At 40.0% G+C, this 26293-nt stretch overlaps 1 protein-coding gene across 6 annotated transcripts in view; it reads right to left on the bottom strand.

Annotated features, from left to right (window-relative positions):
• The window catches only part of LOC102235612 (sodium channel protein type 8 subunit alpha-like), a 64471-nt gene that overhangs the window by 20685 nt on the left and 17493 nt on the right, over nt 1-26293 (bottom strand). For 3 of the 6 annotated variants that reach the window (XM_023332416.1, XM_023332432.1, XM_023332439.1), the window contains exons 3-20: nt 22416-22534; nt 21621-21710; nt 20185-20313; nt 19259-19350; nt 14861-15082; nt 14559-14622; nt 13495-13636; nt 11887-12090; nt 11516-11797; nt 9827-10141; nt 6475-6610; nt 5991-6229; nt 4615-4788; nt 4141-4497; nt 3578-4051; nt 2251-2368; nt 1427-1581; nt 103-276 (exon numbers count right to left, since the gene is read on the bottom strand). In XM_023332416.1, coding sequence (XP_023188184.1) covers nt 103-276; nt 1427-1581; nt 2251-2368; nt 3578-4051; nt 4141-4497; nt 4615-4788; nt 5991-6229; nt 6475-6610; nt 9827-10141; nt 11516-11797; nt 11887-12090; nt 13495-13636; nt 14559-14622; nt 14861-15082; nt 19259-19350; nt 20185-20313; nt 21621-21710; nt 22416-22534 — 3486 coding nt within the window. Of the gene's footprint in view, nt 1-102; nt 277-1426; nt 1582-2250; nt 2369-3577; nt 4052-4140; nt 4498-4614; nt 4789-5990; nt 6230-6474; nt 6611-9826; nt 10142-11515; nt 11798-11886; nt 12091-13494; nt 13637-14558; nt 14623-14860; nt 15083-19258; nt 19351-19556; nt 19649-20184; nt 20314-21620; nt 21711-22415; nt 22535-26293 lie in introns of all 6 variants that reach the window. The other 3 variants (XM_023332426.1, XM_023332450.1, XM_023332445.1) reach the window with 3 other exon arrangements.

The raw sequence follows: 26293 nt of genomic DNA, 5'->3' as shown, positions 1-26293 counted from the left end.
CTATAGGAGTCTAACAGTGTGTTGTTGTTGAACCAGGGTGTGATTCAGCAAGTAACTACTCAAATGTTTTGCACACATAAAAAAAGGAAGAGTTTGACTTACATCTACAATGAAGAAGTCCAGCCAGCACCAAGCATTGGTGAAATACTTGACAAAGCCATAGGCAACCCACTTCAGCAACATCTCCAGGATGAAGATGTAGGTGAAAACCCTGTCGGCGTACTCCAAAATGATGCGAATGGTCTTCCTCTGCTCAATGTACACATCCTCAAAGGCCTGCAGAAAAGTTAAGACAGACATGGCCATGACAGGACAAAAACAAGAGGACAAAATCCTCCTCTGCATGAACGATTTAAACAAAACCTTAAGGTAATAATTTACAGGATTCATTTTAGCAGCACTTTTAGTTGCTTGAGCTCTAAGCCTATTCAGAAATAGATACCTTGATTTACTCATGGGACAATTCATCAGTCACAAGCACTGAAGGTCTTCCACCAACCAGGCTGTCAAACCTACTTCTCCATTTTTCTTACTTTCACAAAAACATTGGAGCCTGAGCAAAACTTTCTTTCTCATTTTTAATAGAATTCAAAATAACTAAAGAAAAAATGCACCATGAAATTGGCTGATCATCAAAACTGAACAATTTTCACCTCAAAATTCAAATCTTTTTCCCAATCGGTGAATGCCCAAATGCTATCAGATTGTGCCACTTATTACAAACTAAACTTTGTCCTTAAAGTTTAAAGTTACCTAATTTCTGAATTTAGGGTATTTTAAATCAAAGCAGAGGGATCAGAAAAGTTGAAAACAAAACTAGTTTATCTGGAGGCAAGTCGGCTGTTTACTATGGGCTGCTAAAAGTGAAGGCTATACTTCACTGAGTTTGAACTAAGTTTAAGATGTTGTGGTTTTGCTGTTTTAGTCATTTTTACCTCTATTTTCAGCTCATCTTGGGATGATAATTGACTTCAGACTTCAGCAGATAGGTTGAAAATACTACAACAGTGCTCTGTTTTATCGATCTAATCTTTGAATCTCTGTCATGGAACTTGCTAGATTTGGAAATCTTGGAAATCTCAGCATTAAGGAAAGAGTCTAGATTTCTTAAGCAAGACACATGGAGACTGATGCTATCTACACATGCTAATTGCAAATATTAAGAAGATGGTAAAGACAGTGTAAATTTTAATTCAATGCCTTTTTGTCGTTGATTTAAAGGAATAAATGTTCTTTTGTGTACAATCACGGCAAGTAGGCTAGAAATAAATATTCTACTGTTTACATTTAGCAACTGAAGTGCATCCCAAAGAAATCAGAAACCGGCCATAACTTGATTGGAGCTCCATTTGCAGGTAAATTATACTAGAAAATTCTATTTCTTTGTTTTCAAAAAATGCAAAAGGTAAAAGCAAGTCCTCCTCACCAGGGCACCACTACTGAGGAGGATCATGAAGATGATGAGGGTCTCAAACCAGTTGTGCTCCACGATCAGGTAGCAGGTTTTCCTGAGGAACCACCAGTTCTTCCCCCAGCCCATGGTGATGTCAACGTCGCAGCATTTATATTTGGCCACGCAGGCTGTAAACACACAGGGGAAGAAAAGGGGGGGGGAAGAGTGGCGAGAAATATTAAATGCAAAGTCCTGTCCTGTGTTTTGATCCGTGTCTAAAAATAGATATCTTCCTGGGCCTGAGTGAATACATATTTTATACCTGCTAGTTGTCTTCAATTTAAATTGTACTTTTAATATTGCATAAGGTTAACAGCCTTGATTGGGACATCTTCATAGCCAACTTTTTTAAAAGCTGAAACTAATTCTATTAAATATCTGTTTTGGACTCTTAATGTCCCCTAATTTTTTTTCTGGACAAATGTTTCCTTGACAACAAAATTTTATTACCATGATATATTTTGCAGGTGCATTTTGCAAAAATATATACAATTGTTCTTATTTATCCTGAACAGAAAGCTTTTGAAGATATTTCCAGTTAAATTTGATTTTCACGGTTGCACTGCTAGTTCCTAAAGCAACTTAAGGTTGAAGGGAAAAACCATTTTTATTTTTCCAGGGAAGTTCTGCTTGTATAGATAAGCATCAGATGGACAGACAGACTGATGAGCAGTGACCACGCATGAATGATCATTCGTATTGGAATCCTGCCGGTTTCTATTTCCCATCCAGCCAAGAGGGAAGCTGGTGTGGACTGGAGTGGAGGTAATGGGGTGCAGTGCAAGCAGAGGCCTCACCGTCTGTCCAGCATGGTTCTGGTTCCATGTATTCCTCCACCGTCTCCACTACCACCACCTCCTCTACGTCTGGCTTGATGTCGATGGTGCTGCCCTCTGACGAGCTGGTGTCGTCCAGCTGCAGATAAGCAGACGCAAAATTGTGCAAAGATGCAAATAAACATTATTGATGCATACAGACAGATTCAAATACAGAAAAAATCTCAGGAAGCTCTTGCAGAACTGTTTAGGAAAGCTGCATTTATTAAGTATTTAAGTGGAAAAAAACTGAACTCAGAAATGTCTTTTTTTTTTGTAGTGAGAACCACTTTACAGCAATCCAGAGCATCAGACATTATCCAGATGACCACTTAAATAGAATATCAAATGGCAGATCATTTGCACTGAAAGTTTTTTTAAATGCATTTTATCAGGAGACACATGTTAGCGGGCATCCGTTCTTCTACTCTGTCTGCTTGATTCGGTCACACAAGACGTTGCTAGAGTAATGGAGTTACATTAGAGTCTGAACACAGCACAGCAGCTAGCCACACCCAACCATTTACCGTTCAGAGTGAGAAGACTTCACAGTGAAGAGAAGCAGAAAATGAATAAAAACAACATCAGTTGGATCATTGCAGTGCCTTGAAAAAGTGTCTTCTCCTTTAACTTTTTCAAGTGTTTTATGTGACAACAACAAACTTCTTTTGGAAAATGGCTCAAGCTCAGTCAGATTGGCTGGATAGCATCTATGAACTGTAATTTTTGAGTCTTGCCACAGATTCTTAATTAGATGTAGGTCAGAACTTTTACTAGGCCAATCTAACACATGACATTGTTTGATCTAAACTATCCCACTGCAGCTCTGGTCTCAAGTCTTTTCTCTTTTAACCTCAAACAGGGCTTCTTTCAGGAATCCTTTGTATTTAGCGCCATCCATCTTCCCACCAGTTCTGACCTGAGTCACTGCGCCTGCTGAAGAAATCACTATATCATAACATTGCCACCAGCTACTTTCAAGGTGAGGATGGATGCTGTTTGTTCTCTAATGTACTCTAATAAACCTCTGAGGCTGTCACAGAACAGCTGGATTTAGGCTGGCATTAAATTACACTCAGGTGGCCTTTACTAATCAGGAGATATCTGATGCAATATGTATTTCAGGGTCATTAGGGTAAAGAGAATTGATTATCATTGCAAGGCAAATTTTTAAGCTTATTTCTTTATAAAACATTGCCAATAGAATGCCAATAAATTCATTTATAGTTGTAACATGACAAAGTGTGTAAAAGTCCTTTTTAAGGCACTTTATTTCCATGGATTGTTGTATGTTTGATGAGTTACTAACCTCTTTGCTGTTCTCAATGTCTGACTCGCTGCTGAAATCCTCTGTGTTGAGGTTCTCAAAGTCAGACTCTCCAACAGCAATGGGCACGCAGACTGTTAGATTGGGGTTGTGGATGAACGACATGTGGTCCTCATCAATCATGTACTTGCCCACGCTGCTGCCGATGCCGCTGGTGGTCCCATTTCCATTCTTGGCGTAATCCAGGTCACGTTTGATGTCGACCCCGGTGTGATTGCCAATGTAGTTCACCTTGGTGTCACACATGTCCTCCAGAGGCTTCTGCTCGTCCTCCATGGGAGGTTTCCGCAGCAGGCTCGCCGCCAGTATGCGCACCTTAGCTTTTATCCAGGCAATGCCCTTTTTAATGCGCATGACAGAGATCTGGAGGTTGTTAGGCTCGCCGTCGTCATCTGTCGCAGCCAAGTTGTCTGCGCTGAACGAGCTCAGCAGCAAGGCAAGGAACAGATTCAACACCTTGGAACACACATGGATAAAGTTGATGAATGAGTATTGATTTTTCAATATGCGGAACATTATAACAGCATACCAGGTTGGGCGCTTACCACCAGGTTACCGATGACCATGACCATCATAAACACAATGAGGCACATTCCCTGCCCCGCTACCTCCATGCAGTCCCACATGGTCTCGATCCACTCTCCACACAGCACCCGGAAGACGATCAGGAACGAGTGGAAGAAGTCGTTCATGTGCCAGCGAGGCAGCTCGCAGTCAGCAGCAATCTTACACACACAGTCTTTGTAGCTCTTTCCAAACAGCTGCATGCCCACCACAGCAAAAATGAAGACGATGATGGCCAGCACCAGAGTCAGGTTTCCCAAGGCACCCACCGAGTTACCAATGATCTTGATCAGCATGTTGAGAGTTGGCCAGGACTTGGCCAACTTAAACACTCTCAGCTGAAGAGTGGAAAAGGTGGAAAGATTAGTCATCACATTGAAGCACAGTGACACTCTTACTTAAGGGATTTTGAAGAATGGGTGTTGCGAGGGATGGGGGATAAAATAAGTATTCACCAATCGGAATGACCGCAGCACAGAGAGGCCTTCAACATCAGCCAGAGCCAGCTCCACTAAACTCAGCGTCACAATGAATCCATCAAAACAGTTCCAGGCCTCCTGGAAATAGTAGTACGGATCCATAGCCACAAGCTTGAAAAGCATCTCCCCTGCAAAGATCCCTGTGAACACCTACGGGGTAGGAGACATGATTTGAACAAATAAATGAGGCTCAGCAGCATGTTCTGTAGGAAAGAGAGGTGATGGAAAGTTCACAAAAAAACCGGCTGTTGATATGAGCGCCATTTTTCTATTATTGTCTTGGCACAGCGGCCTTTAATAAACAGTAAGTTGAGAGGAAAGAGGATGGAGAGAGAAGGGGAAGAGATAGCTCAAGATCAGGAGTCAAATTCAAGACAGCCTCTGCACATGATGGGCCTGCAACATGGCTTTCAGCTGCAGATTTAAGTGTTCCTGATGCAGTGGTGCCAGTGGTCCAGAAGTCCCAACCGTACTGGTTTCTGAATTTTCCTTTGCATCAACAGTCCTATAAGTTACACCATCTCACAATTTATGTGGATCCATCAGTCATGCACCTCGACCTCACTGTTAATAAAGGTGGTCAATTTGTGTTGCTAAGGTGATGGCCAGCACCATCTTCCAAAGGACATGGGAAAGTTATTATAGTGTACGGCATCAGGACATCTTCGAAATACCTTGACATAATTTGTAATTGGGTCTTGCAGATTCACCAGACAAAACTGATCTGGCATTACCTAGACCAAACGCGAAAGACAGGACCCAGGACTCTGGATGATGCTGAGTGATTGTGCAAAACGGAATGGCCAAAGATCCCTTTATCTGTAAAATACTGAAAAAGACTAAGTGCTGTTCTTGTACAAACTATCTACAGTAAGAGTAACTGAATGTAGACAGACAACAGGCTACCCATGCTCATATTTACACACACTCGAAATTGTCAAGAGTAAGCTGGAATAATGAGAGGCAAGATTTAGTTAAGCTCATCGATCTGGCTCCATAAAATATTAATACTGGCCTCCCAGTAGTTATCCACCCAGCAGAAAGACAGGCTGTTCCCACTGCAGAAAACAGGATTTTCTTGTAATCAAAGATAAACAGATAGACAGAGGCCTGGGAACAAATGTGTGAATGTAAGTGAAGAGAAGAAAAATCCAGAAAAACTGCACCCAGTTTGACATTGCTTTTTTTGTTGTTTTTTGTTCTTCCCTTTTCTCTCTCCACTCTAGGTAGACAATGAAAGCTGCTGCCAATTGCAGTCCAAAAATAACACCAAACTAGCTACTGAGAAGTTGAAAAGATTCCTCGTGAGTGAATCAGGTAACAAAGACACAGAACAGAAAACCAGCACTCACCAGATTGCCTACAGACAGCATGTCCTCAAAGTCGGACGTCATGGGGTAGTGCTCCATGGCCATGAAGAGGGTGTTGAGGACGATACAGATAGTGATGGCCAGGTCCACGAAGGGATCCATGACTATCAAGTTTACAATCTCCTTGATCTTAATCCAAGTTGGGGAACATTCCCAGATCAGGAATGTGTTAGAAAACTTATACCAGCATGGCGGACACTTCCGCTGAGACTCCTCCAGTTCTGAAGACATAGCGCGGATCATAGATCAAAACCAAACATAATGGCATGCGAGAGCATACTGCATGCATGCAATGGTATAATATGATACAAAAAAATTGTATGCATTGTATGTATCTGGTATTGTTGGATTTGCAAAGCAGATAAGCAGGAAATTCATGTCAAAACTAGTCAACCAATGAGTGCAGCCCTAGTTAAAGAAGAATGAGAAAGAGCAGGTAAAATAGCTGGGTTAAAAGTGGCAGTACCCTCCGCTAATGTGTTGGTAATGACGCTCATGACACTGTTGGCCCGCTCTTTCCGCCCAAAGGAGGTATTGAGCTGGTCCACAGACACCATCAGGGAGCCCGACAGCTTCTTCTTCACCTCAACCTCAGTAGTTGGCTGTCAGGAGGAGAGGAAGAATCAAGCACCCATGGAGACGACATGAACCCCATCCCACAGCACCACCGGTGGCCGGCGGAGGGAAGTGCAACACAGCATTGGTAGGCTAAGTAGTTGAGGATCAGAATTTTGGGCGGTTACAGGGGAGAGGGCCTGTTTGACGTTTTATGTCTGCGTATGCTGTAAATTCATGCAGGTCTCAGCCAAAGTGGGAGTAGTGGGCCAGGGCTATTTGACCTAATTGTGTTTGAATGCGATTGCTCATCCAGATTAGATAATTAATGGGTTGTGAGATACTGAGCAGGGAGAACTGCTTCTGCATGAATGCATTATCAGTCACGTCATGCAATAATGGAGGCTTTGCTGCCATTGCAATATAATCAGTTATGGGTTTTCTTTAAAGAGTCTCCCAATTCTGGCCATTTCTATGTCACTTGCAAATAGATGCTGTTATACAATATCTTCTTACTTTGAATAATACAACTTATATTGCAACCATCAAGTCATAAGGCAGGTAGTTCAGATCCATCCAGTTGTCATGCATGAGCATGCTCCAAGTCAAAGAGAAGGAGAGGAGAACTACAGATAACATAACCATTTCTCTACTTTTCTACAACATGCGTGTTCTAATTTAGCTCTTATTTAAACCATGCTAACTAGAGGAAGGTGAAACTAATTCACTACTGTTGACCAGGGGGAGATTTTGGAAAACAGAGAAAGGTAAAGACAGACAAGGACAGCAACCCTCCTTTGTTTTGTTTTTAGGTATTTTATGAAGGCCTAAGAGGATGGTGTGTGTGTGTGTGTGTCTATGTTTGTTACTTTTATATCTGCTTTGGTATAGTATAGGGGAATTAGGGAAGCAGATAAAAATGTCTTTGGCTCTACAGTGCTGGTCCCCTATGTCCTCCGCCTCTTACTGTAGATCTACCCACACATAGCAGAGGACCTGGATGCCTGGAGGAACACATCAACACACTGAAGCACATTAACACATCATTAGGTAGTTTTTGCCAACAAAAACTGAGTGTTAAACAGAAAATTCATCCCATCCTATGCATAAAAAAAGTTTTTTTTCAACCAGGATTTGACCTAAGTGTTAGTTTTAGTGATTCTGTAAATGAACTGATGAATAAGGTTTGATGATGATGCAAAAATCTTAATATATCCCTCTGAAGATGCTGTTTCCAATTAGTCAGACTTTTTTGTAAAAGACTTTTATTAAGTGGTCATGATCCACACCTCTATGCATTCTAAAGATATTTTAAAGGTCTTTTTTTTTACTTTGGCTGATTTGTTTCTCATTTTCAGTACAATACCTAACAATTTTCAGAGAAGAAGTAGCTTTATGACGCCGCTTACCTGACCCACAAATTAGGACAAAAGGGACTAAAAAAGGTTCCTATCCTCAGGGGATGAGCCAGTTTTTTGCCTGGACCAAACAACTTCGCAAAGAACCAATTATAGTACAAACAAACACCCCAGATTGAACCTTTCATGAACTGCTTTTTTGCTTGCCGATAGTCTATAATAATCAATAATCTGAAGGTTAGTCATAACTTTAAATATCGATAATATGCTGATTGTAAATCTTATTTGTTGTTGTTTTATTGAAATAACAACACTTTAGCAGCTTTGAATGTGAAAACAGTAAGAGCAACCTTATTATTTTTTGGCAACGGTACCCAATTTCTGGCAGCCCTTCTGACCCAGATAGTCGCTCTTCTCGATTCTATCTCTGATGTTTGTGATTCTGACTAACTAAATCCGTTCTATCTGCTTTTTCTGCCAGACTGACATTGGCAATTAAAACTAAAACTTAAGGAGAAAACCCCTTTTTCAATCTCCAAAGCAGTGGTTCCCAAAGTGTGGGGCCCGCCCCCCAGGGGGGCACAGTGCCAGTGCAGGGGGGGCACGGGAAGCGGTATGGATGGATGAAAAAAAGAAAAACAGTTACACAAAAGTGTTTTACTGTAAACATGGTTTATAGTTTTGTTGCAACCTGAAGTGTGAAATAAACTTCAGTGGAGTTTGAAAACAAAATATGTGTATAGGTTTATGGTTGAACGATGTGTGTGCTCAGTTGATTTTTTTTTCTGTTTTGTGGGGGATTTTATTGTAATCCATAGGGGGGCCCAGAAAATCTTTGGGAACCACTGCTTTAAAGAGAATAATAAAACCCATAATAAATATTAGATCTTTAATCAGTCAAGGTCATATTTTAAATGATTATTTTCTTGTCATAAAACTCTTCTAATCTATAACCATAGATAAGAATTTTTCAGTACCTTTTTTTCTGGTTGCTAATTTGCGTTTCTTTTAATTTAGAGAGACGGTCTAAGTGTATTTTATAATAAATTGAATTTTTGATTACACTAATCACTAACTCTCATATCCTTGTTGAACATTTAAAGAGTTGTTTGAATTTAGTGTGTATTTTAAATAAATAGGAAATATGCAGAAATCAATCTTTCACGTAGTTCTTTTTTAAACGTTCTCAGATTGGTTTATAAAGTTCATTTACAGGTTTAATTCAGCTCTTCAGGGAATTCAGATTTAGTTGTGTTCAGCCTGCCAAAGACACAATTTGGTCCTGCTTGTTTGGTTAAGTATCTGAATCGTACTATCTTGACAGACACAAAACGGTAGTTAAACGACAGCAAGGTGATTCCCCAACAGCTCAAAGCTGAAAACAGACTGAAAGCTCTTCTTTTTTTCCTACACTAATGCAAGCACAATATTGGCTTTGTTATTGTCAACACTGGAAAGATGCCTGAGCCCAAAGAGAAACATTTAAGGCCTAGAGAGCACGGATACTGACCACTTTATAAAGATTACAGGAAAGTCTGAGTATTTGAATGCAAAGTACAAGGACATTACTTTTGCACAGAAAAGTATATATTTAAGCATTCATTTCTTATGACAAAATTCATTGTACGGTAAGTTACTTGCAGACCCAGATTACCTAATATCTGAAAGCATGGTTGGCTGATGGCTAAGTCCAGTCTGAGTAATTAAATTAAATTTCTCCATCCTTTGCCTGCTGTTGGAGGGCAGCATACACTGCAGGGGGTGGGGGAGGGCAGGCGCGAGCGCTTAGCCAAGAGATACATACGGACTTGCAAAGATGACAGTAGAAGAAAGAGAGCCAGAAAGAAACGTAACGGACGAGAGGGGGGGCCATGCCTAGATAAGTCTACTCAATGACTTCCTTACACTGCTGTCAGAAGCTGCCTTATCTATTTTCACCTCAGGCAGAAGGCGTCCACCGGGCCCTGGGCCGATGAGCGACACCACTCCGTTGCAATCCACCGTGCTGTTCCTCTTCCCGTGGAAACCGGTGTAGCTGCTCCGCCGGTAGGGGCTGAAGAGGGAGCCGCGGCGCTCCTCGCACTCCTCCACCGTGCTGTGCTCGTCGTCGGCAAATTCGGTCTCGGAGCCCATGTCCTTGCTGCGGCCCTTGAAGCTGAAGATGCTGCTCTTGCTGTTGTGACGGGAGAGGAAAGGCGAACCAGGAATGCTCAGGAGGGACTGGACAGTGGAGAAGGAGGAAGAGGAATAATGATTAATAATAAGATATAATTTTTACATAAACTGTTTGACACACTGGGTAGAGGTTTAGATTGTGTGGGTGATATATTTTTGTTCTTCCAGGATAGATAAGAGGTATTCTAATCAGGAAAACATACATGTTTATTCTTTACATTTTGCTTCATAAACAGGTTTGGTTGGTAAAAACACTCAAAAATACAAAATACAGGAGCTCACAAAAGGCAAATATAGTATTCATATCACTTGAACCTCTTTATACAACCATACATTTCTTAGTAATTTTAGGATTTTAGGCAACACAAGGGAGCACTTTAAAGTGGAAGGACATTTACACCTACTTTTCAGTTTTTGCAAATAAAAGTCTAAATAATAAGCTGTGCATTTGCATTGTTTTATTTCAAGTGTACTGAGATATTTGTGCTCAAAACTACACCAGAAAAACTTGGTAAGATTTTATGTTTTTGCAGTGTGAGCTACAAATCTCTGCTGCTCCTCCAGAGTTACAAAGGGCTCCTTTGCTGCTTCTAAAAATCCTCTTTTAAGCTTCAAAGCTCTTAGTTTAGGTGGATGATATCTCGACAGGTTTGCAGCATCACCACACCAGCTGTATTTATAATAACACATACATGGACTTACTAATTCTGTGTTTTCTGAAGGAAGCGGTTTGCATTGGATTTTATTTAGAAGTGTAAAAAAAATAACTGTGTATTCTTTTCCTTCCACTTTAAATGTAAGTGATACTTTGTGTTGTTTATCACCTAAAATCCCATTTAAATTCATCAGGGACTGTGGTGATAGTGTGACAAAGGGATTAAAAGTAAAAAAATTTAAAAATACTTTTGAAAGGCAATGTAGGAACCAGTGGAGTCCAAATAAGGCTAAAATAAAGCAGCAGAGTTGCTCTCTGAAACATTCATGATTCTGCAGTAAATAATTCAGAATCTGGACATGTCCTTCATCTACAGCTAATATAAGGTTCATCATTTGAAACCATGTGAAAAACCACATCTTGTGCATTTCAAATCTTAAACTCTAATATCTATGTTTTAATAACAGACTTAAATTAACTAAATAAGCCATGGGGAGCACAGAATGGGGATTCTGGGATATTGGTTGGTCTCCTTATGTAAGATGAGGAATTTTATTACATTTTCTCACATATCTATATTTTATATTTATCTGTATGTAGATGTATTTGTTTTATGCCATTATAACTAAAGAATTCCTCTACAGGATGTCTATCAGCAGCCCGAACTGCTCAAATGTCAGTTTTTAAGACTCAGTCGTAACTATGTAGAGTTCATGCTACATTAAAAATAAAGCAGAAATAGTTTTCCTGGGATTTTATTTCACCTGGTTCATAATGGAAGACTTTCGACCCAAGCGGTTATCAGGGAAACGGAAGCGGCTCCTCTTGCTGCCGTCGTCCGACTCTGACTTCACAAACTTCTCGCTGTCGCCTTTCTCCTTCTCCTGCTCCTTCTGCCGCCACTTCTTTTTGCGGTTGCGGCGCTCTTTGGCACTCTTGGAGCTGAGCTTCGACATCTCCGAAGAGCTGACAGACAGACGGCCTCCTCCGTCGTCCTCCACCGCATCCTCCGACACCGTGCCAGCAGAGGTTGCAGGGGGCGCAGTCTGGAGAGAAATGGGCAGTTAAGCAAAGCCTGAACGAATTAAACAAGTTCCCTCAATAAGTTAAAAATATGGTCTTGCAGAGATTTTACCTGCTCCTCCTGCTGTTTCTTGAGCTGCTCCAGCATGGCCTTAAACTCCTCCTCCTTCTGCGCAGCCTCCTCCATGGTGGCCTGGTTCTGCTCCTCATAAGCCATGGCTACCACAGCCAGAATCAGATTCACCAAGTAGAACGAGCCCACAAAGATCACCAAGACGAAGAAGATCATGTAGGTCTTTCCTGCAGCCCTCAAGGTCTGGTAACAGCGAGAAGAGTTTGGAAAAAGGGAACATATCAGATCCATGGCATCTAATATGAGACTCATCCGAAAAATTGAACCAGCTGCTAAAAAGTGCCACAGACTTGTATGGGGATGAATGTTTACTTCTGTTGAGTCAAACATACTATGTCACATATGTGACCAGAGAAAACTGAAGTAATCAGAAAAAATAGCAGTAAAGATCAAACTAATCCCTTGGCCTTTTGGTTATTTGGCTAAATCTTCGGTTAGAAACCTTGGGACAACTTTTGAATTAGGTTTTATTCTGGAAAATCATGTTAAATCTCTGGTTCGATCATGCTTCTGCCCTCTGACAAATATTGCCAGATTGTCTCTCGTCCTTAGATGCAAATCTTAATTCCTGCTTTTGTTTCATATCTCTAAATTATTGCAATGCGTTTCACACATGTCAACCCAAAACCTATGTAGACCGACTGCAATCTGTGCAGAAATACAGCTGCGACATTGACTGGATCTTCAAAGTTTGTCATATGACTCCACCAACTTCTGTGAAAAAGTTCCTGACATGAAAATGCATGCATAGTTTTTAAGGCAAAAATGAGAAAGGAGGAGAATTTTGCTCAAACATCAACTATAAATGAAGCCATTTTTATACTTCCATAAAAGAAGCAACATTTATTTCTACAAGGTCATTTTAAACTGAAGGAACGGTGTAATCAGTCAGAATTTATTGTCAGATTTATCTAAAGAAGAAACATCCAGTAAACTCATAAATAATCTCAATGCAGAGACGGCCATATCCTGTAGCTCGGTGTTAAAATTCAAACAGAAAAACAAATATGTGTTATGATTCTCAATCTCAATGAGGTCTACAATTTCCCTCCACGTTCACTACATATTACAAAGCTCTGAATATTTCATAAGTTATTCCTTCCACTCGATCCTATAGAGCTGACGTCAGGAGTGTTGCCACCATTTTATATTAAACTCAACACTGAAGGGTCCAGAAGTCTGGCCAGAGGGGAGAAACTGGGATACAGACTTTAAATTGAACAGTAGCAGATGAAGAAAATGGAGATCTACCACAATTTAAGCAGAAAGTCATCTTCTTCTAGATTTACAATGTTTATATTTCTGGATATTTGGCATTTTATTTATTTATTTATTGCTTAACAGATCAAAATGCTTCTAAAATGGCAAAAATAAAATGATATTCTTGTTACAACATTGCAATGATAATTCAAGTTAACCTGATAATTTATAGACTAAAATTGGCACATTGATATATTCACCTTTGGAATCTGGTAATAATGGTTTAATCACTTCAGTACTTTTATATAATCCTTAAGCAGGATTATTTGAAGACAGGTGTGTGTTGTGTCACAAAGCATGCTGGACGGGTTAACGCATCTGTCGTACCAGCATGTACAGGTTCTCCCAGAAGTCCTGCGTCATGAGTCGGAAGAGAGCCAGGAAGGCCCAGCCGAAGCTGTCAAAGCTGGTGTAGCCGTAGTTTGGATTCCTCCCAGCTTTCATGCACATGTAGCCCTCCGGGCAGCGGCTGAGAGGCGAGGAGAGACACAGAATGAGAGGAGAGCATCCAGCGCTGTTTACCGAGGACAGTGTCTTAAAAAACTATGAACAGCCCTTAATGTGTTTTTTTTTTCAATTTCAGAGATAAGCTTCACAGCCTTTCAAAAGTTTCATTTGAATTTTTAATGATATCCCAATAATGCATAATTCTAAAATGGAGGGGAAATCACGCATGGTTTTCAAAAGAAAACCCCCAAAAGTGTGGCATGCACATATACTCACCAACCCCTTTTATTCTGATACCAATAAATAACATCTTTCACAACTATAACTTTTAAGTAAAAGGTTTGTGTGATGAGCATTTTTAGCACATTTCACCTCCCTGAGTGAATACAGAACCACCCTTTACTGCAGTTACAGCTGCATGTCTTCAGGTGTATTTCTCTAACAGTTTAGCACAGATTGCACAAAATCAGTCAGGTGGAATTTGCAGCATCTACCAGATTATCTTACAGTGGTGCCCTGTGTTTAACTCCATCCATCTTCTTATCCTCTCGGACCAGATGCACTGTCCTGGATGAAAAACGTATCCTCACATATGATGATCTCAACCATAGGAATGGTGTGTTTTAGTTCTCCGCCTCATAAAGCATTCTGCACGTTGGCCAGTACGCTAAATTTTGGTGCTTTGTACCCAAAGCAATGTTACCTATATTTTTTATTTATGAAAGTTTTGGACAACTGTGCACCATTTCCTGCTACTTCACAATTATGTGCTAATTTATGTTATTCTGCCACACGCACACACAAAAAACTCCAATAAAAGACACAAAAGTTTGTGGGGGTAATGTCAATAATATGTAAGTATGTTTGAAGGGACATGAGTACTTGTGCAAGTCACTGGGAGCAATAATTGCTTTTGGATGAGGGGGACACAGGAGTCATCTTACCCAGAGTCGGAGCTGTTCCCACAGAGCAGAGCGTCCAGCTGACCAGGCAGGAAGTAGAAATTGGCTGCAGAAAAAATAAATAAATAAATAATTAACTGTTTAATTTGTCTTCTCTTGCAGCTTAAATTGTGTATTTAAATTTCTAACTTCAGTTTGCTCGCACAAACTCAACCAGGAGCATTTCATTTCAAGCCAGTAAGTTTTGCCAAACCGACATATTGTTTTCCCGTTCCAGCATATGGCCTGACTCACCCACAACATCGCTGCCAGGTCACCGGTGGCAAAGCCTCGCCTCTACTTACTGTCGTTGTTGATGTACTCGTTCCAGTCAAAGCCCTTGCTGCCGTTGTTCAGGTAAGTCCCATTGAGGTTGATTGGCCAGATGACGCACTTCTGCCGCAGGTTCCCCATGAAGAGCTGAAGGCCGATCAGGGCGAACACGCTCAAGCAGAAGACGGTGAGGATCATCACATCTGAAAGCTTCTTCACAGACTGGATCAGAGCTCCCACAATGGTCTTCAGGCCTGGTGGGCAGCCACACACACACACAAACGCACGCACACACACACACACACGTACACAAACCACGGAGGTGAAATAGGAGCTGCTAATTTTCAACAAGCTATTCTTTTAAAAATCTAATCTTGCTGGAAATTATGGCTTTTCAGTGTTGATATTTTCAATAGATTTTATTAATTTATTATTGAAAATAAAGCCTTCTCCAATAAAATTATAACATGTTCAATTCAACTGCATATTTAATCTTCAAATGACTTGAAGGGTAAATGTATATTTTTTAAAAAATCATAAAATTACAAATTACAAACAAAACATCTTAAGAACAATAAACAGGAAATATTTAGAAGCCATTCCACTCTTTTTAGATCCAGACAAAACATGTATATTGAGGGAAAATTTGTTGTTACTGCCAATAAGTAACAGCAATAAGTAAAAAATCAAAGAGGGGGAGGGCTGCAAAATAGTGAAAGAAATCCATAAGGAAAAAAGCACAGCAGCACAACGAGGGGCTATGAGGAGGGACTGAGGCACAGGCAGGGGGCTGGAAACCACATGCAGGTCATTTAAACTCCAAGGCTGAACAGGAACAATTCAATGCCAGTGCCAGTTGCAGGCACTTTCTTGAACTGTCTTGTTTAAGGCGTCATTTATAAAGCACTGACTCCCCATACTGTGGCCCTGCGACCTGTCTCATCCACAGTTTCAGTGAACACAAAGCAACTTTACCTCTTTGAACAGGCATCCCTCTGGCAGCGTTCACAATGGGGTCCACAGGCAACTCAAACAGGGATGCTGGGCGACCCACACCCTCTTTTCTGTTCAGCCTAGTGGGCTTTACCGGCGGTACATGCAATATGTTCTAATAAAATATGCCCTCAGTTTAGTCTTTCATACTCAGACTGTTAGTAAAAGTGTCATCAGCTTGGCTGCGTCTGTTGCTGTTCGTCATTTTCTTAATGAGAAGATCCCATATGGTGAAACTATATCACAAAAAATCCGTAGTGGTTGGGTTTTTAATGAAAACAGGCCTTCATTGATTAGTAAATCTAAAAAGGTAAAAAAATAATTACTTCCTTTACACATCAACACTGTGGTCCAGCAGCCATTTAGCTTTGACTTGTAAATCTTAATAAAATGCTAGCCTGACTCAATCCAAAGAATAACTGAAGCACATCTCTATTTAAAAATCTCAAAAATAGGATTTTATCTTATAAAAAGATTGCCAGAACTGATTTTGGTTGAGTTTATTGAGTAATTCACCATAAAAGGCATCTAAACACCCCAACCACACTAACCTACAGCACCTAGCTTAAACACTGGAGAGACTGCTAGCCTGACCTTTTATTTTAAAAATTGAAAATGTACACACATAATCAATTTAATCCTGTTTTTGTAGGGATGCATAAATGTGAACATTTGGGCCTATATTGATTTCTGATATCAATACTCCTATTATGGCCTATATTTAATATTTACTCAAATAAATTGTGCATCCCTAATTTTTTGAGTGATTTAGAACAAAGTGTGTGTCAACATCCAGCAGCACCCAGTTAGCTTTACCAGGGAGAAACCTGCATATGATTTTAAAATATTTGATTTGTTTCCAGAGACTACGTGGTTTGATATTTTGAATATCAAAAAGAAGAACTTGCAAAATCCTTATTTCTAACACTTAAGACTTAAATGTTTCCAAAGGAGTCATGGCAATGTTTTCATTACACACCAAGTTCTTTAGAAATGAAAAGGTATAGTAAATAATATTTTTATTTCCATAAAATACACTAGACAGATCAGAACTATAAGGCTTTTATAAGAAAAAAAACATAAATGCTAATTAGTAATTTAATGCTCAGATTTGAAAACCCAAACCTTGTGTAAAACATCATCCATTCTATTAAAAGATAATTATCAAGCATCTCTTAAAACATTGCTTCTAGCATGGATTGTGCATCTCTGGATAGAGCAGGCCTTATTTTCTGTATTTTTCATGCCAAGCTAAGCAGCTGCCAGAAGTGATTAAATGTAAAGGCAAGGAGAATGTTGGTTTAATGTTGGTTTCCCAACATGGAAAATTTGTTTTTCCACAAACACACTTCTAGATCATAAAATATATGTTAAATTAGAACTTTACATTATTAATATCCACATAATGAATACAAAGCCCCTCTAGATTTAAAATATAGAGTTAATACATGCTTTCGACATTTTTTTTTGTTGTTATATGATTTGAATCCCCAACATTTATAATGTCAACATGTGTAATTTTCTGAGAGACATTCTATCTCACAGCTGTTGAAAAAAAAACATAAAATAAAGAGAAAGAAAAATTGATAACCAAACAAAAATTAGGGCAAATCAAACTTTCAATGCCATTTGTCAGCCAAGCTCTTTATAGGCTTATATTATAAAAGCAAGTGACTGAAAAGCATCATGCAGCATAAGAGATATGTTCACAAGCTAGGCTTGGCAGTCTTCATACACATATAATAAACATATTCTGTGGGATCTCTCGAAAACTATTCATAAGTATCAGTTTAGGTCCTGCTAACAGGAATCCTCTCGTTCCAATTCAGCCTTCAGCAAAAGCAGGAGCAACAAAACACATTACTCTTTCAGGACAAGATAAAGTAGCGATGGGAAATTTGACAAGCTGTCCTCTATTTTTATCTTCATGCTTCTTAACCTGATTTTGTTCTCAAAAAGCGGTATTGAGTATTTTCTAAAGCAAAAGAGCATCCACTTATTGAAAAGCAGGTAAAAGGCGGGGATTGAAGCTGTTGCTTAAATGGAACCCGGACTTATGTGACTTCTGTGACGTTTTGGATTGACACTGATCTCTAAAACACCTCAGGTGTGTTTTCTTTAAACTTCATTCTTATTTTATTACCGCAATTTGCATCCAAATTTAGATTTTGCTGAAGTCTCATGTTGGTATGAAGTTTTGGCGTGTACACTGAGACAGCTTGAAGCCAATCAAAATGTAAGTGATGATAAAGACCAATTAATGTGGCGGGCTTGTGAGCTTAAAAAGATCGCAAGCATCTCTGGTAAAGATGTGTAAAAAAAGACATTTTACCTTTTTTGCTTAAACAGAATCTCACACTGAAAACTTGGCTGCAGCTCTTTAGCAAAGATCTTTGCAGATTTTTGTTTTCCCCCCCAAGCCATTATTTCCACTGAACGTGATGGGACGTTATCCTTGGGTTAGCATTGTTTTCCAGTCGTATTGAAGCTTTTCCTCAAGGGCATTTTTAGGGGGTTAAGGGATAGAGTGGCAATTTCTGCTTGTCCTTCTACTAAATTGTAAAGATCAACATACACTGTATATGTTGTACCTGAATGTAATGTCTCTCTTTCCCATTCGTAGGAGTGGCTAACAGAAATGCACTCATGTATCGCATCACAAGAACACCACTAGGAAACAGAAGGTGGTGTATTATCAACATTATAAAGCCAAGAACCAATTATAAACTTTAATAAAAAGTATACATTTAAAAGTGTTTTTTTATGATTTTGAAAAAAATAAACATATCACAAAATAAGATTCCCCACTGAATAGTTGCATTCAAATTTAGGGTGAGATTGAAGCTGTAAAACCTTATTTTAACACATCTTTAGCTCTCAAATTTAATATTTATCATATGTATGTCATAAAAGAGTTTTTATTTTTTTAATTTAGATTAAGAAATAACTCGCATAGCATTTAACTAGTGTGTACTTTTACAACAAGCAGTACCCATGAGTCATTTTGCATTATTTCAAATGTAGCTTGGTGTATTGTGAATTAAATCATATTTATTTACATAAAACCGTTTCCACTGAATGAGAAGTTATTCTTTTCAATCCTGAAATGACGTGATTAGAGGATTTTCGGCTCCGTAAGTCTTTTACTTCAGGGTTCCATTTAAGACAAACCAAGCTGCCTTGGAGACGAGCCTCGTAATGAGAGCGCTGGTGGGGCAAAAGAGAGTGCAGACACTTTGAATGACCTTAGAGGAGACTGCAAAGCCTATCAAAAATGTATTAGTACCATTTTTGATAATTTTGGAGGAAACATAAATAAAAACATGGCTGTCTCCAATTCTTTTGTTGCTGCTTAAATCATAACTTTCATCATAATAATAGTGAGTAGAAAAACAAAGGGTGCGAGGATCAGCCTTAGTGTTTAAACTGAGTCTCACCTGGAATGACAGAGATAGTTTTCAATGCTCGGAGAACTCTGAACGTTCTCAGCGCAGATACATTGCCCAGGTCCACAAACTCTGTTATATATCTGAAATAGGGGAAGGATCACACACAGAACAAACACGATGACAAAAACCACACACGCCAAGAGCACAACACCACCGAACCGGGAGGAGACGACGCCACTCACAGAGCCTGTCCACTGAGGAGAAGGGTGGAAGGTAAAAGGAAAGAAAGACACACACACCTAACACCGACCCCGCCCCACCTACCCCTCGCCCCATCCTGTCTTACCTGGAATTACAGAAATAGTTTTCAATGCCCTCAACACCCTGAACGTGCGCAGAGCTGAGACATTGCCTAGGTTTACAAACTCTGTTATATACCTGCAGGATCAAACCACAGTTACAACAACTCATTATATACATGCATATAGAAGATGAAAAGATGAATTATCCCCACAGGTGGGCTTTGTGAGAGACAGACCGACAAACAATGAAATGTGATTTACTGATCACTCTGGGCTACATATTTGCTCATAGATGCAAAAACTGGCATAGACTACCTAACGTAAAATAACAAGATAAGGCAAGGAGTCTTTGTGAAGATGATGTCAACACCAAATGATCAAGACCAAAAAGATGACTGAGGCAGTCAGATGGCAAGAGGAAGCTAAATCTGAGGTATGGGAGTAGTCAGTGGGCTGCGCAGTACTGGATGGAGAGCTGCTTTGATTCCCAAAGAGAAACACCAGAGAAGTTTTAGATAAATGGAGGAAACGCAAAGATGGGTTATCAGATAGAAAACACAGTAAAAAGTCTAAAAGCAAGAAATGTAAGCACTAAAACATCAATTTAGATACTCGCATTTAATAATAAAGACTCTGTACGTCAGAATGGCAAAAGAAAAGAAAAATACTTACGCCATCGAAATGACCATGAAATCCAGCCAATTCCATGGATCTCTTAGGAATGTAAAATTATCTATACAGAATCCACGTGCGGTGATTTTTACAAGAGACTCAAATGTATAAATTCCTGTGAATGTGTACCTGAAAGACAAAAGTGTGGAAAGGATCAGTTTACTGGACCGGATCAAATCTGGCTTATTTACAGGAACCTGTAGTAACTCACAGTTATAACACCCAAGGAAACACATTTAAATTTAGCAACCAAAAAGAAACTTATTAATAATGTCAACATTTTTTCTTGCAATAGAAAAAATTAATACGGTACACAAAATGTTTGATTTTGTTAACAAAGAACATTGTGTTTTACAAAAAAGGTTATATTATTGCGCTCCTGTTATTTATATTATTTGAACTACTAATAGTAATAACACCATTTAGTAAATTGGCAGCTAATACTTTATTAACTACTATTACACAGACCATAGTATTATTGTGCCATTTGCTAAAATAGTATAGGATACTGAAACAAAACAAGTTTTGAGATGTAAAATTAGCAGTCAAGCAGCTGCTAATATCAGAGACCAACATTTGTCAACATGTTAGCTCCTAATATTAGCAGCTGTTTAGTTTCTACTACTAGATAAAGTCAGGCATCAAAAATATAATTTATGGTGTTATACAGAGCAGAAAATTGTTCAATAAAACACTAAACTGTTTATCATACCATAACATTTCAGCCTTGTGCCTCTTTATATAACATAACTATAATGCTAGCATTTTAGCTTATAATATTAGTAGCATAGTGGTTATTGGAAAGTAAAGGCTTTGAGTAGAAGGATATTGATAGGATTGAACACAGCAGCAAAATTATTACAGTTTTCTTGTGTTGTTTCCACTATGGAGCAATATTATAGGATAAAGTTACAAAGCAATGTATCAGAATGTAAAATTAGTTGCTCTTAAATTCCAAAGCTAAGCTATTAGCATCGTCACAACTAGAACAGAATGTTGTATAATAGTCTAAAGAGGTATAGCCATTTGTTAAGAGTTACCCAGTATTGTAACAACAGCATATTCTTGTGTAATTTAATACTATTATATTTTGCTGTAAAAAAAAATTATGTGTAAAATATAAAGTTAGCCAATGTTTTCCTGGGGTTAATTAGCTTAGCTTCTAATATTTGCTTTAGCTAAAATCTATGGTAAATTAAAACATAAATGTTATAATATAATGTAACTGTAGCTCCAAATATTAGCAGCTATCAGGGTTTAAATAAATTAATCAGTGGTTCACATTGTCTGTTGTTTTCAGCTTTTAATAAATATAAACATTAAGTGTCCAGACCTATGTCCTGCAGAAGTGGGAATGGCACATTCAGAATCACAAATGCTTAAAAACTTTGCATGCATTGATAATATTGTGTGACAACAGGATAAAGGATACTTACTCTACTTGTTTTGACCACTCAGGGGGATCACTAAAGGTCATGAATATACAGTTGGTCAAAATAGTACACATAATGATCATGCTGAAAAGAGTGAAGCATGTGTTAAGGAAAAATATCATTCATGGTGAACAAACAAACTTTAAAAACATTAATATATCCAAATATCAGTGTCTCAGGATATTTCCTGTTTGGGCTGAGACAGGCCGACAAACAATGAAATGGACACAGAAATATTTTCAAATAACTAAACAAAAGTGTCTCATATACATCTGTCACAACAAAGTGGTATGAAAGTCAAAAAGGAAACCACAAATTTCAAAACCTTTGTACATCAGTTTGTTTTAAAAACAGTATTTGGATGTAGACTACTCACTACTTAGATACAGGATTAGATTTCTCCATGTAGTTCATTCATTTGCCAATTTTGACCCTGATCATCTGCAAATTGCCATCTATCAACAACTTTCCAGCTCTTATAGACAGACGCAACCTAGTGCAGTTCATGGGGGGTAATCAGGTAGATTGCACAAATAGTGAGGGTTTGCTTGGTTTACTGTAAAGAATGACTCATCATTTGTGCCAGCCATTTCCTTCTGTGATAAAATGGCTACTGCCTGTACAGTCTTAACATGTGTGGAAGTGCTCTGACTCTCACACGCTGATCCTCTCCTGCAGTCGCTGGAAACATCGGCAGCAGTATGAGCAGAAATACAGAACATATCACCATGAATATTGCATGTGAACAGGAAACCCTCCTGTAAGCTGCAGTTAACAGCACCATTTCAAAAAGGATATGAATGTATCAAAATTTTAATAGCTATTCGCCTAGCCAGATTGAAAGGACTTATGAAGTACAAGGCAGGTGTGGCACTAAAACGGAAGATTGTCTTCCCTTTATTTATCACTATAAATGTCTGTGGAGAGAAGAAAAGCAGACAGGAAAAGTTTGAGTTAGTCAACAAAGCGGCATGGGCGTTTACATTGTTTGATTAAAAAAAGAAGAAGAAGAAGAAAAAAAGAAAGAACCTTCAGGATGTTTCTGATTTCATTTACGCCGTCAGCCCAACACTCCGGCCGTTTTAGCCAAAGGAAACAAGCGAGAAGCTGCCACGCCACTCTCTGTGGCTAACCTCATAACTGTCTAAATAAAACATGGCAATTTCCCTGAAACTTTAATGAAACTGTGCATTTGAACAAGTGATATGGGTTCTTGTGCTTTTAACAAGGCACCCCTGACAATATTAAGTCCTGCATAGCATAATGACGGATGGCTGAGCTAGGAGAAAGCAGGAGGAGGATGAAGGAGCGGAGGCATGAGAGATGAGTGATGCAGTCACATGACTGAAAGGAAAGAGAAAAAAAAATAAGCTTGAGATGTTAACTCACTCATTACATTAAGATTTTGTTTACCTGAGACAAGAAAATGGAGAATGGTTGCCAACTACTCTAATTTGATAGAAATCAAATGTTAAGTAGATCTCAGTCAGAGCAGTATAAATAGTCTTAAATATGCCGTTAGCATTTCCTGAAAACAACACAGTCAGATGTAATGACAGACTCGGAAATTTCCCCTCGACGATGACATGACATTTCCCCCAAATAGCTGAACATTCCCGATCCACACAGACTAACCCACAAATCTGAATGAACGAGCAGGAAAGGGGAGTTTCCAGAATCGCCAAAAATATAGCGGCACACGTTCACCCATAAAAAATAAAAAAAACTTGAAATGTATGGAGTCTCTTTTTGGCAATGCATGACTAAACCGCTGCAAAGCTACTGAAAATTTCATAATACGGAGCTGAGCAAACAGGAGAGCGGGGGAGATGGAAAGCAAATGAACCAGGCGAGGCAGGCAGCAACTGTGGCAGCGGCAGGCTGAAGGGGAAGCGGGGTGGAGGGAGCCGGAGTGAAGGAGCTGGGCAGAAAGACAGCAGGATGAGAAGGAGCAGAGGAGGAGAAGGGTGGCAGACAGAGAGAGAGAGGGAGAGGGGGGGAAAGCAGCTTCCACACAGAAACTGGAGCCAGCAGGCAGGCAGGGATGGAGCATCTGCATCTGTGAAGCCACAGCAGCCATTCAGAGAGCGTCTTCTCCCTGCCTCTGTGGTAAATGGTCGATGGGCTGCATTTTATGGCTCACATTACCTCACACACAATAATAGACCAAAAGCTGAGCAGCTGAGCTAGCCTGCTGTTCTGCCTCATACCTTTAGTCTATCATTACAGCTGGTGCAAATATAAATCCTTATCATAGGCTGATGGCCTTTATAATTTCTAGGCTATTCTTGCATAAGCACTTCAATCATTCCATTAGTTACTTCATTCAACCTTTGATTTGAAAGTAAAAACATTCACACTATCTCAGGCGTTCTCTCTCTCTATGGGTTTTGGTTAAAAGTGATGTTACGCCCCCAAGGTCTAGGGGTTCAGGGGCGGTAACATAAACAAAATGTCCAGAGGAAAAGGGATTATATAAAAAGGTGATTTATTACAAAAAAGAAGGTTTCACAGAACCAAAACACAATACAACTGAACCCAATTAAACAAAAGTGAAGGACCAACAAATTCAGAGATCATTGAGTGCAAATTAAATTAAAGCTGCAAGCAGCCTCGGGCGGCCCTCGCAGCAAGCGCCGCTCCGGCCTATTGGCCACCGCGGGGGTTCCAGCCACCGCAGAAGCTCTCGCGCGTTTTCCAGAGCCGCAGCCCGCTCGCCAGTGCGGAAGCTCCGGCGCAGTCTCCAGCACCGCCGCCCGCCAGCCGCCGCAGAAGCTGTCGCGCATTTTCCCCGCCCGTCCACCGGGCGACACGCGTGAATGCGTTCGGCGGCGCACCGCGACGACTGTCGAAAAATCTGGCGCAGATCGGTCGATGCGTCGAGGAGATACGGCCGATGTATCAACTTAGGGGGCGCAGTGGAGTCAAATTACATCTGAAACCCGTTGGGCTCTTTAGAGGTGAACAAAGGTCATACATATCCAGTTTGGCGCCAATCGGATGATCTATGCGTGAATAAGAGCCAAACGTATGCATATGGCGAGGGACTGATATTCGCCATTTTGCCACGCCCACACGGTTCAGCCAGCAGCGAGCATTGACAGAGTTTATCATCCGAATCATCTTGATTAGGTCAAGAGAGCCATAAACGGAGCTTTCCAAGTAAAAAAATAGCACTTCCTGTTCCGAGGGGGCGGGGCCTAAGTGATGTCATCATTTGACCATTGGATATTATTGGACACTCGATTATGATCAATCACTGAACGTTTGGTGTCTCTGTGAGTTTTTGTGTTAGAATTACTAATTATTTAATTTTTTCCTCCATTACAACATTGAACTTTCATTCCGTAGGGCAATGCTGCCCTCTGGTGTCGAATTACTGAAATAATGAAACTATTTCAGTGGGCAGCAGAGGGCAGCATTGCCCTACAAACAACGAACATGGACTGTTTATTATGTAATTACACAGAAGATCTGTCTAATTCATTCTGAGGGGGCGGGGCTTAGATGACGTCATAATATGATGACATAGCATTGTCAGGCATCACACCAGGATGAGTCAGGCCAAGTTTGGTGCAGCTCGGTCGAAATATGTGGAATCTAGAAGCAAACGTATGGCATCGGCCTTACAGGTCACTTCGCCACGCCGCCACAGCCAGCTGCTTCATCGCAGCCAGTCAGGGCTTGAATCCTCAACACACCAACATGTCTTCTGTCTCTGGACACAGTTTAATATTGATTATGTCAAAGGGCTAAGATAGCGACCGTTCACAGTAAAACATGACACTTCCTGTTCTCAGGGGGCGTGGCCTAAGTGATGTCATCATTTGACCACAGGGTATTTTTGGACACCTAATGATGATCAATAATTTAAAGTTTGGCATCTCTGTGAGTTTCTGTGCAGGATATATAAGAGTTTCGTGTTTCATGGCGAGTAGGTGAACTTTGACCCCTGGTAACCCCCTTCAGCAAGCTCATACAGTCACCAATTTGATAACTTTAAATCAGACATGCCTTATGATCAGACTGACCGAGTTTGAAGCCGATCAATCGAAATCCCTAGGAGGAGTTCGATCAAATGCAAAGGCTGTAAACGTCAAAATCGAGGTCAAATGAACTTCAATCTAAAATGGCCGACTTCCTGTTGGGTTTAGAGCATGGCTCTAAGAGACTTTTTTGTACGTCCCGACAAGATACACATGTGTACCAAGTTTCGTAATTCTAGGTTTAAGCATGGCTTGGGGCTGTTCATTTAAAATACTCTAGGGGTCGCTATAGAAAAATTAGGCCACGCCCACCAAATATCGCTATGGATTCCTGTTCGGGGATGGATAAGGATCCATCCTAGTGAGTTTGGAGCAGCTCACCCCGAAACTGTGGAATTCAGAGCCAAACGAAATTCGATGGCGTTCGCAACGCCGCCACGCCCACCTGCTTCATCGCAGCCGGTCGGGGTTGGAATCCACAACACACCAACATGTCTTCTGTCTCTGGACACAGTTTCATGTTGATTAGGTCAAAGGGCTAAGATAGCGACCGTTCACAGTAAAACATGACACTTCCTGTTCTCAGGGGGCGTGGCCTACATAAAAAAAAAATTTCACTGCAGGGTATTTTAGGACACCCGATGCCGATCAATCACTGAAAGTTTGGTCCCTCTATGTGTTTTTGTATAT

This window comes from Xiphophorus maculatus, chromosome 1 (assembly GCF_002775205.1).
Source record: "Xiphophorus maculatus strain JP 163 A chromosome 1, X_maculatus-5.0-male, whole genome shotgun sequence".
NCBI lineage: Eukaryota > Metazoa > Chordata > Actinopteri > Cyprinodontiformes > Poeciliidae > Xiphophorus > Xiphophorus maculatus.
Note: the sequence above shows the minus strand (reverse complement) of the source record. Positions and strands in the feature narration are given on the sequence as shown.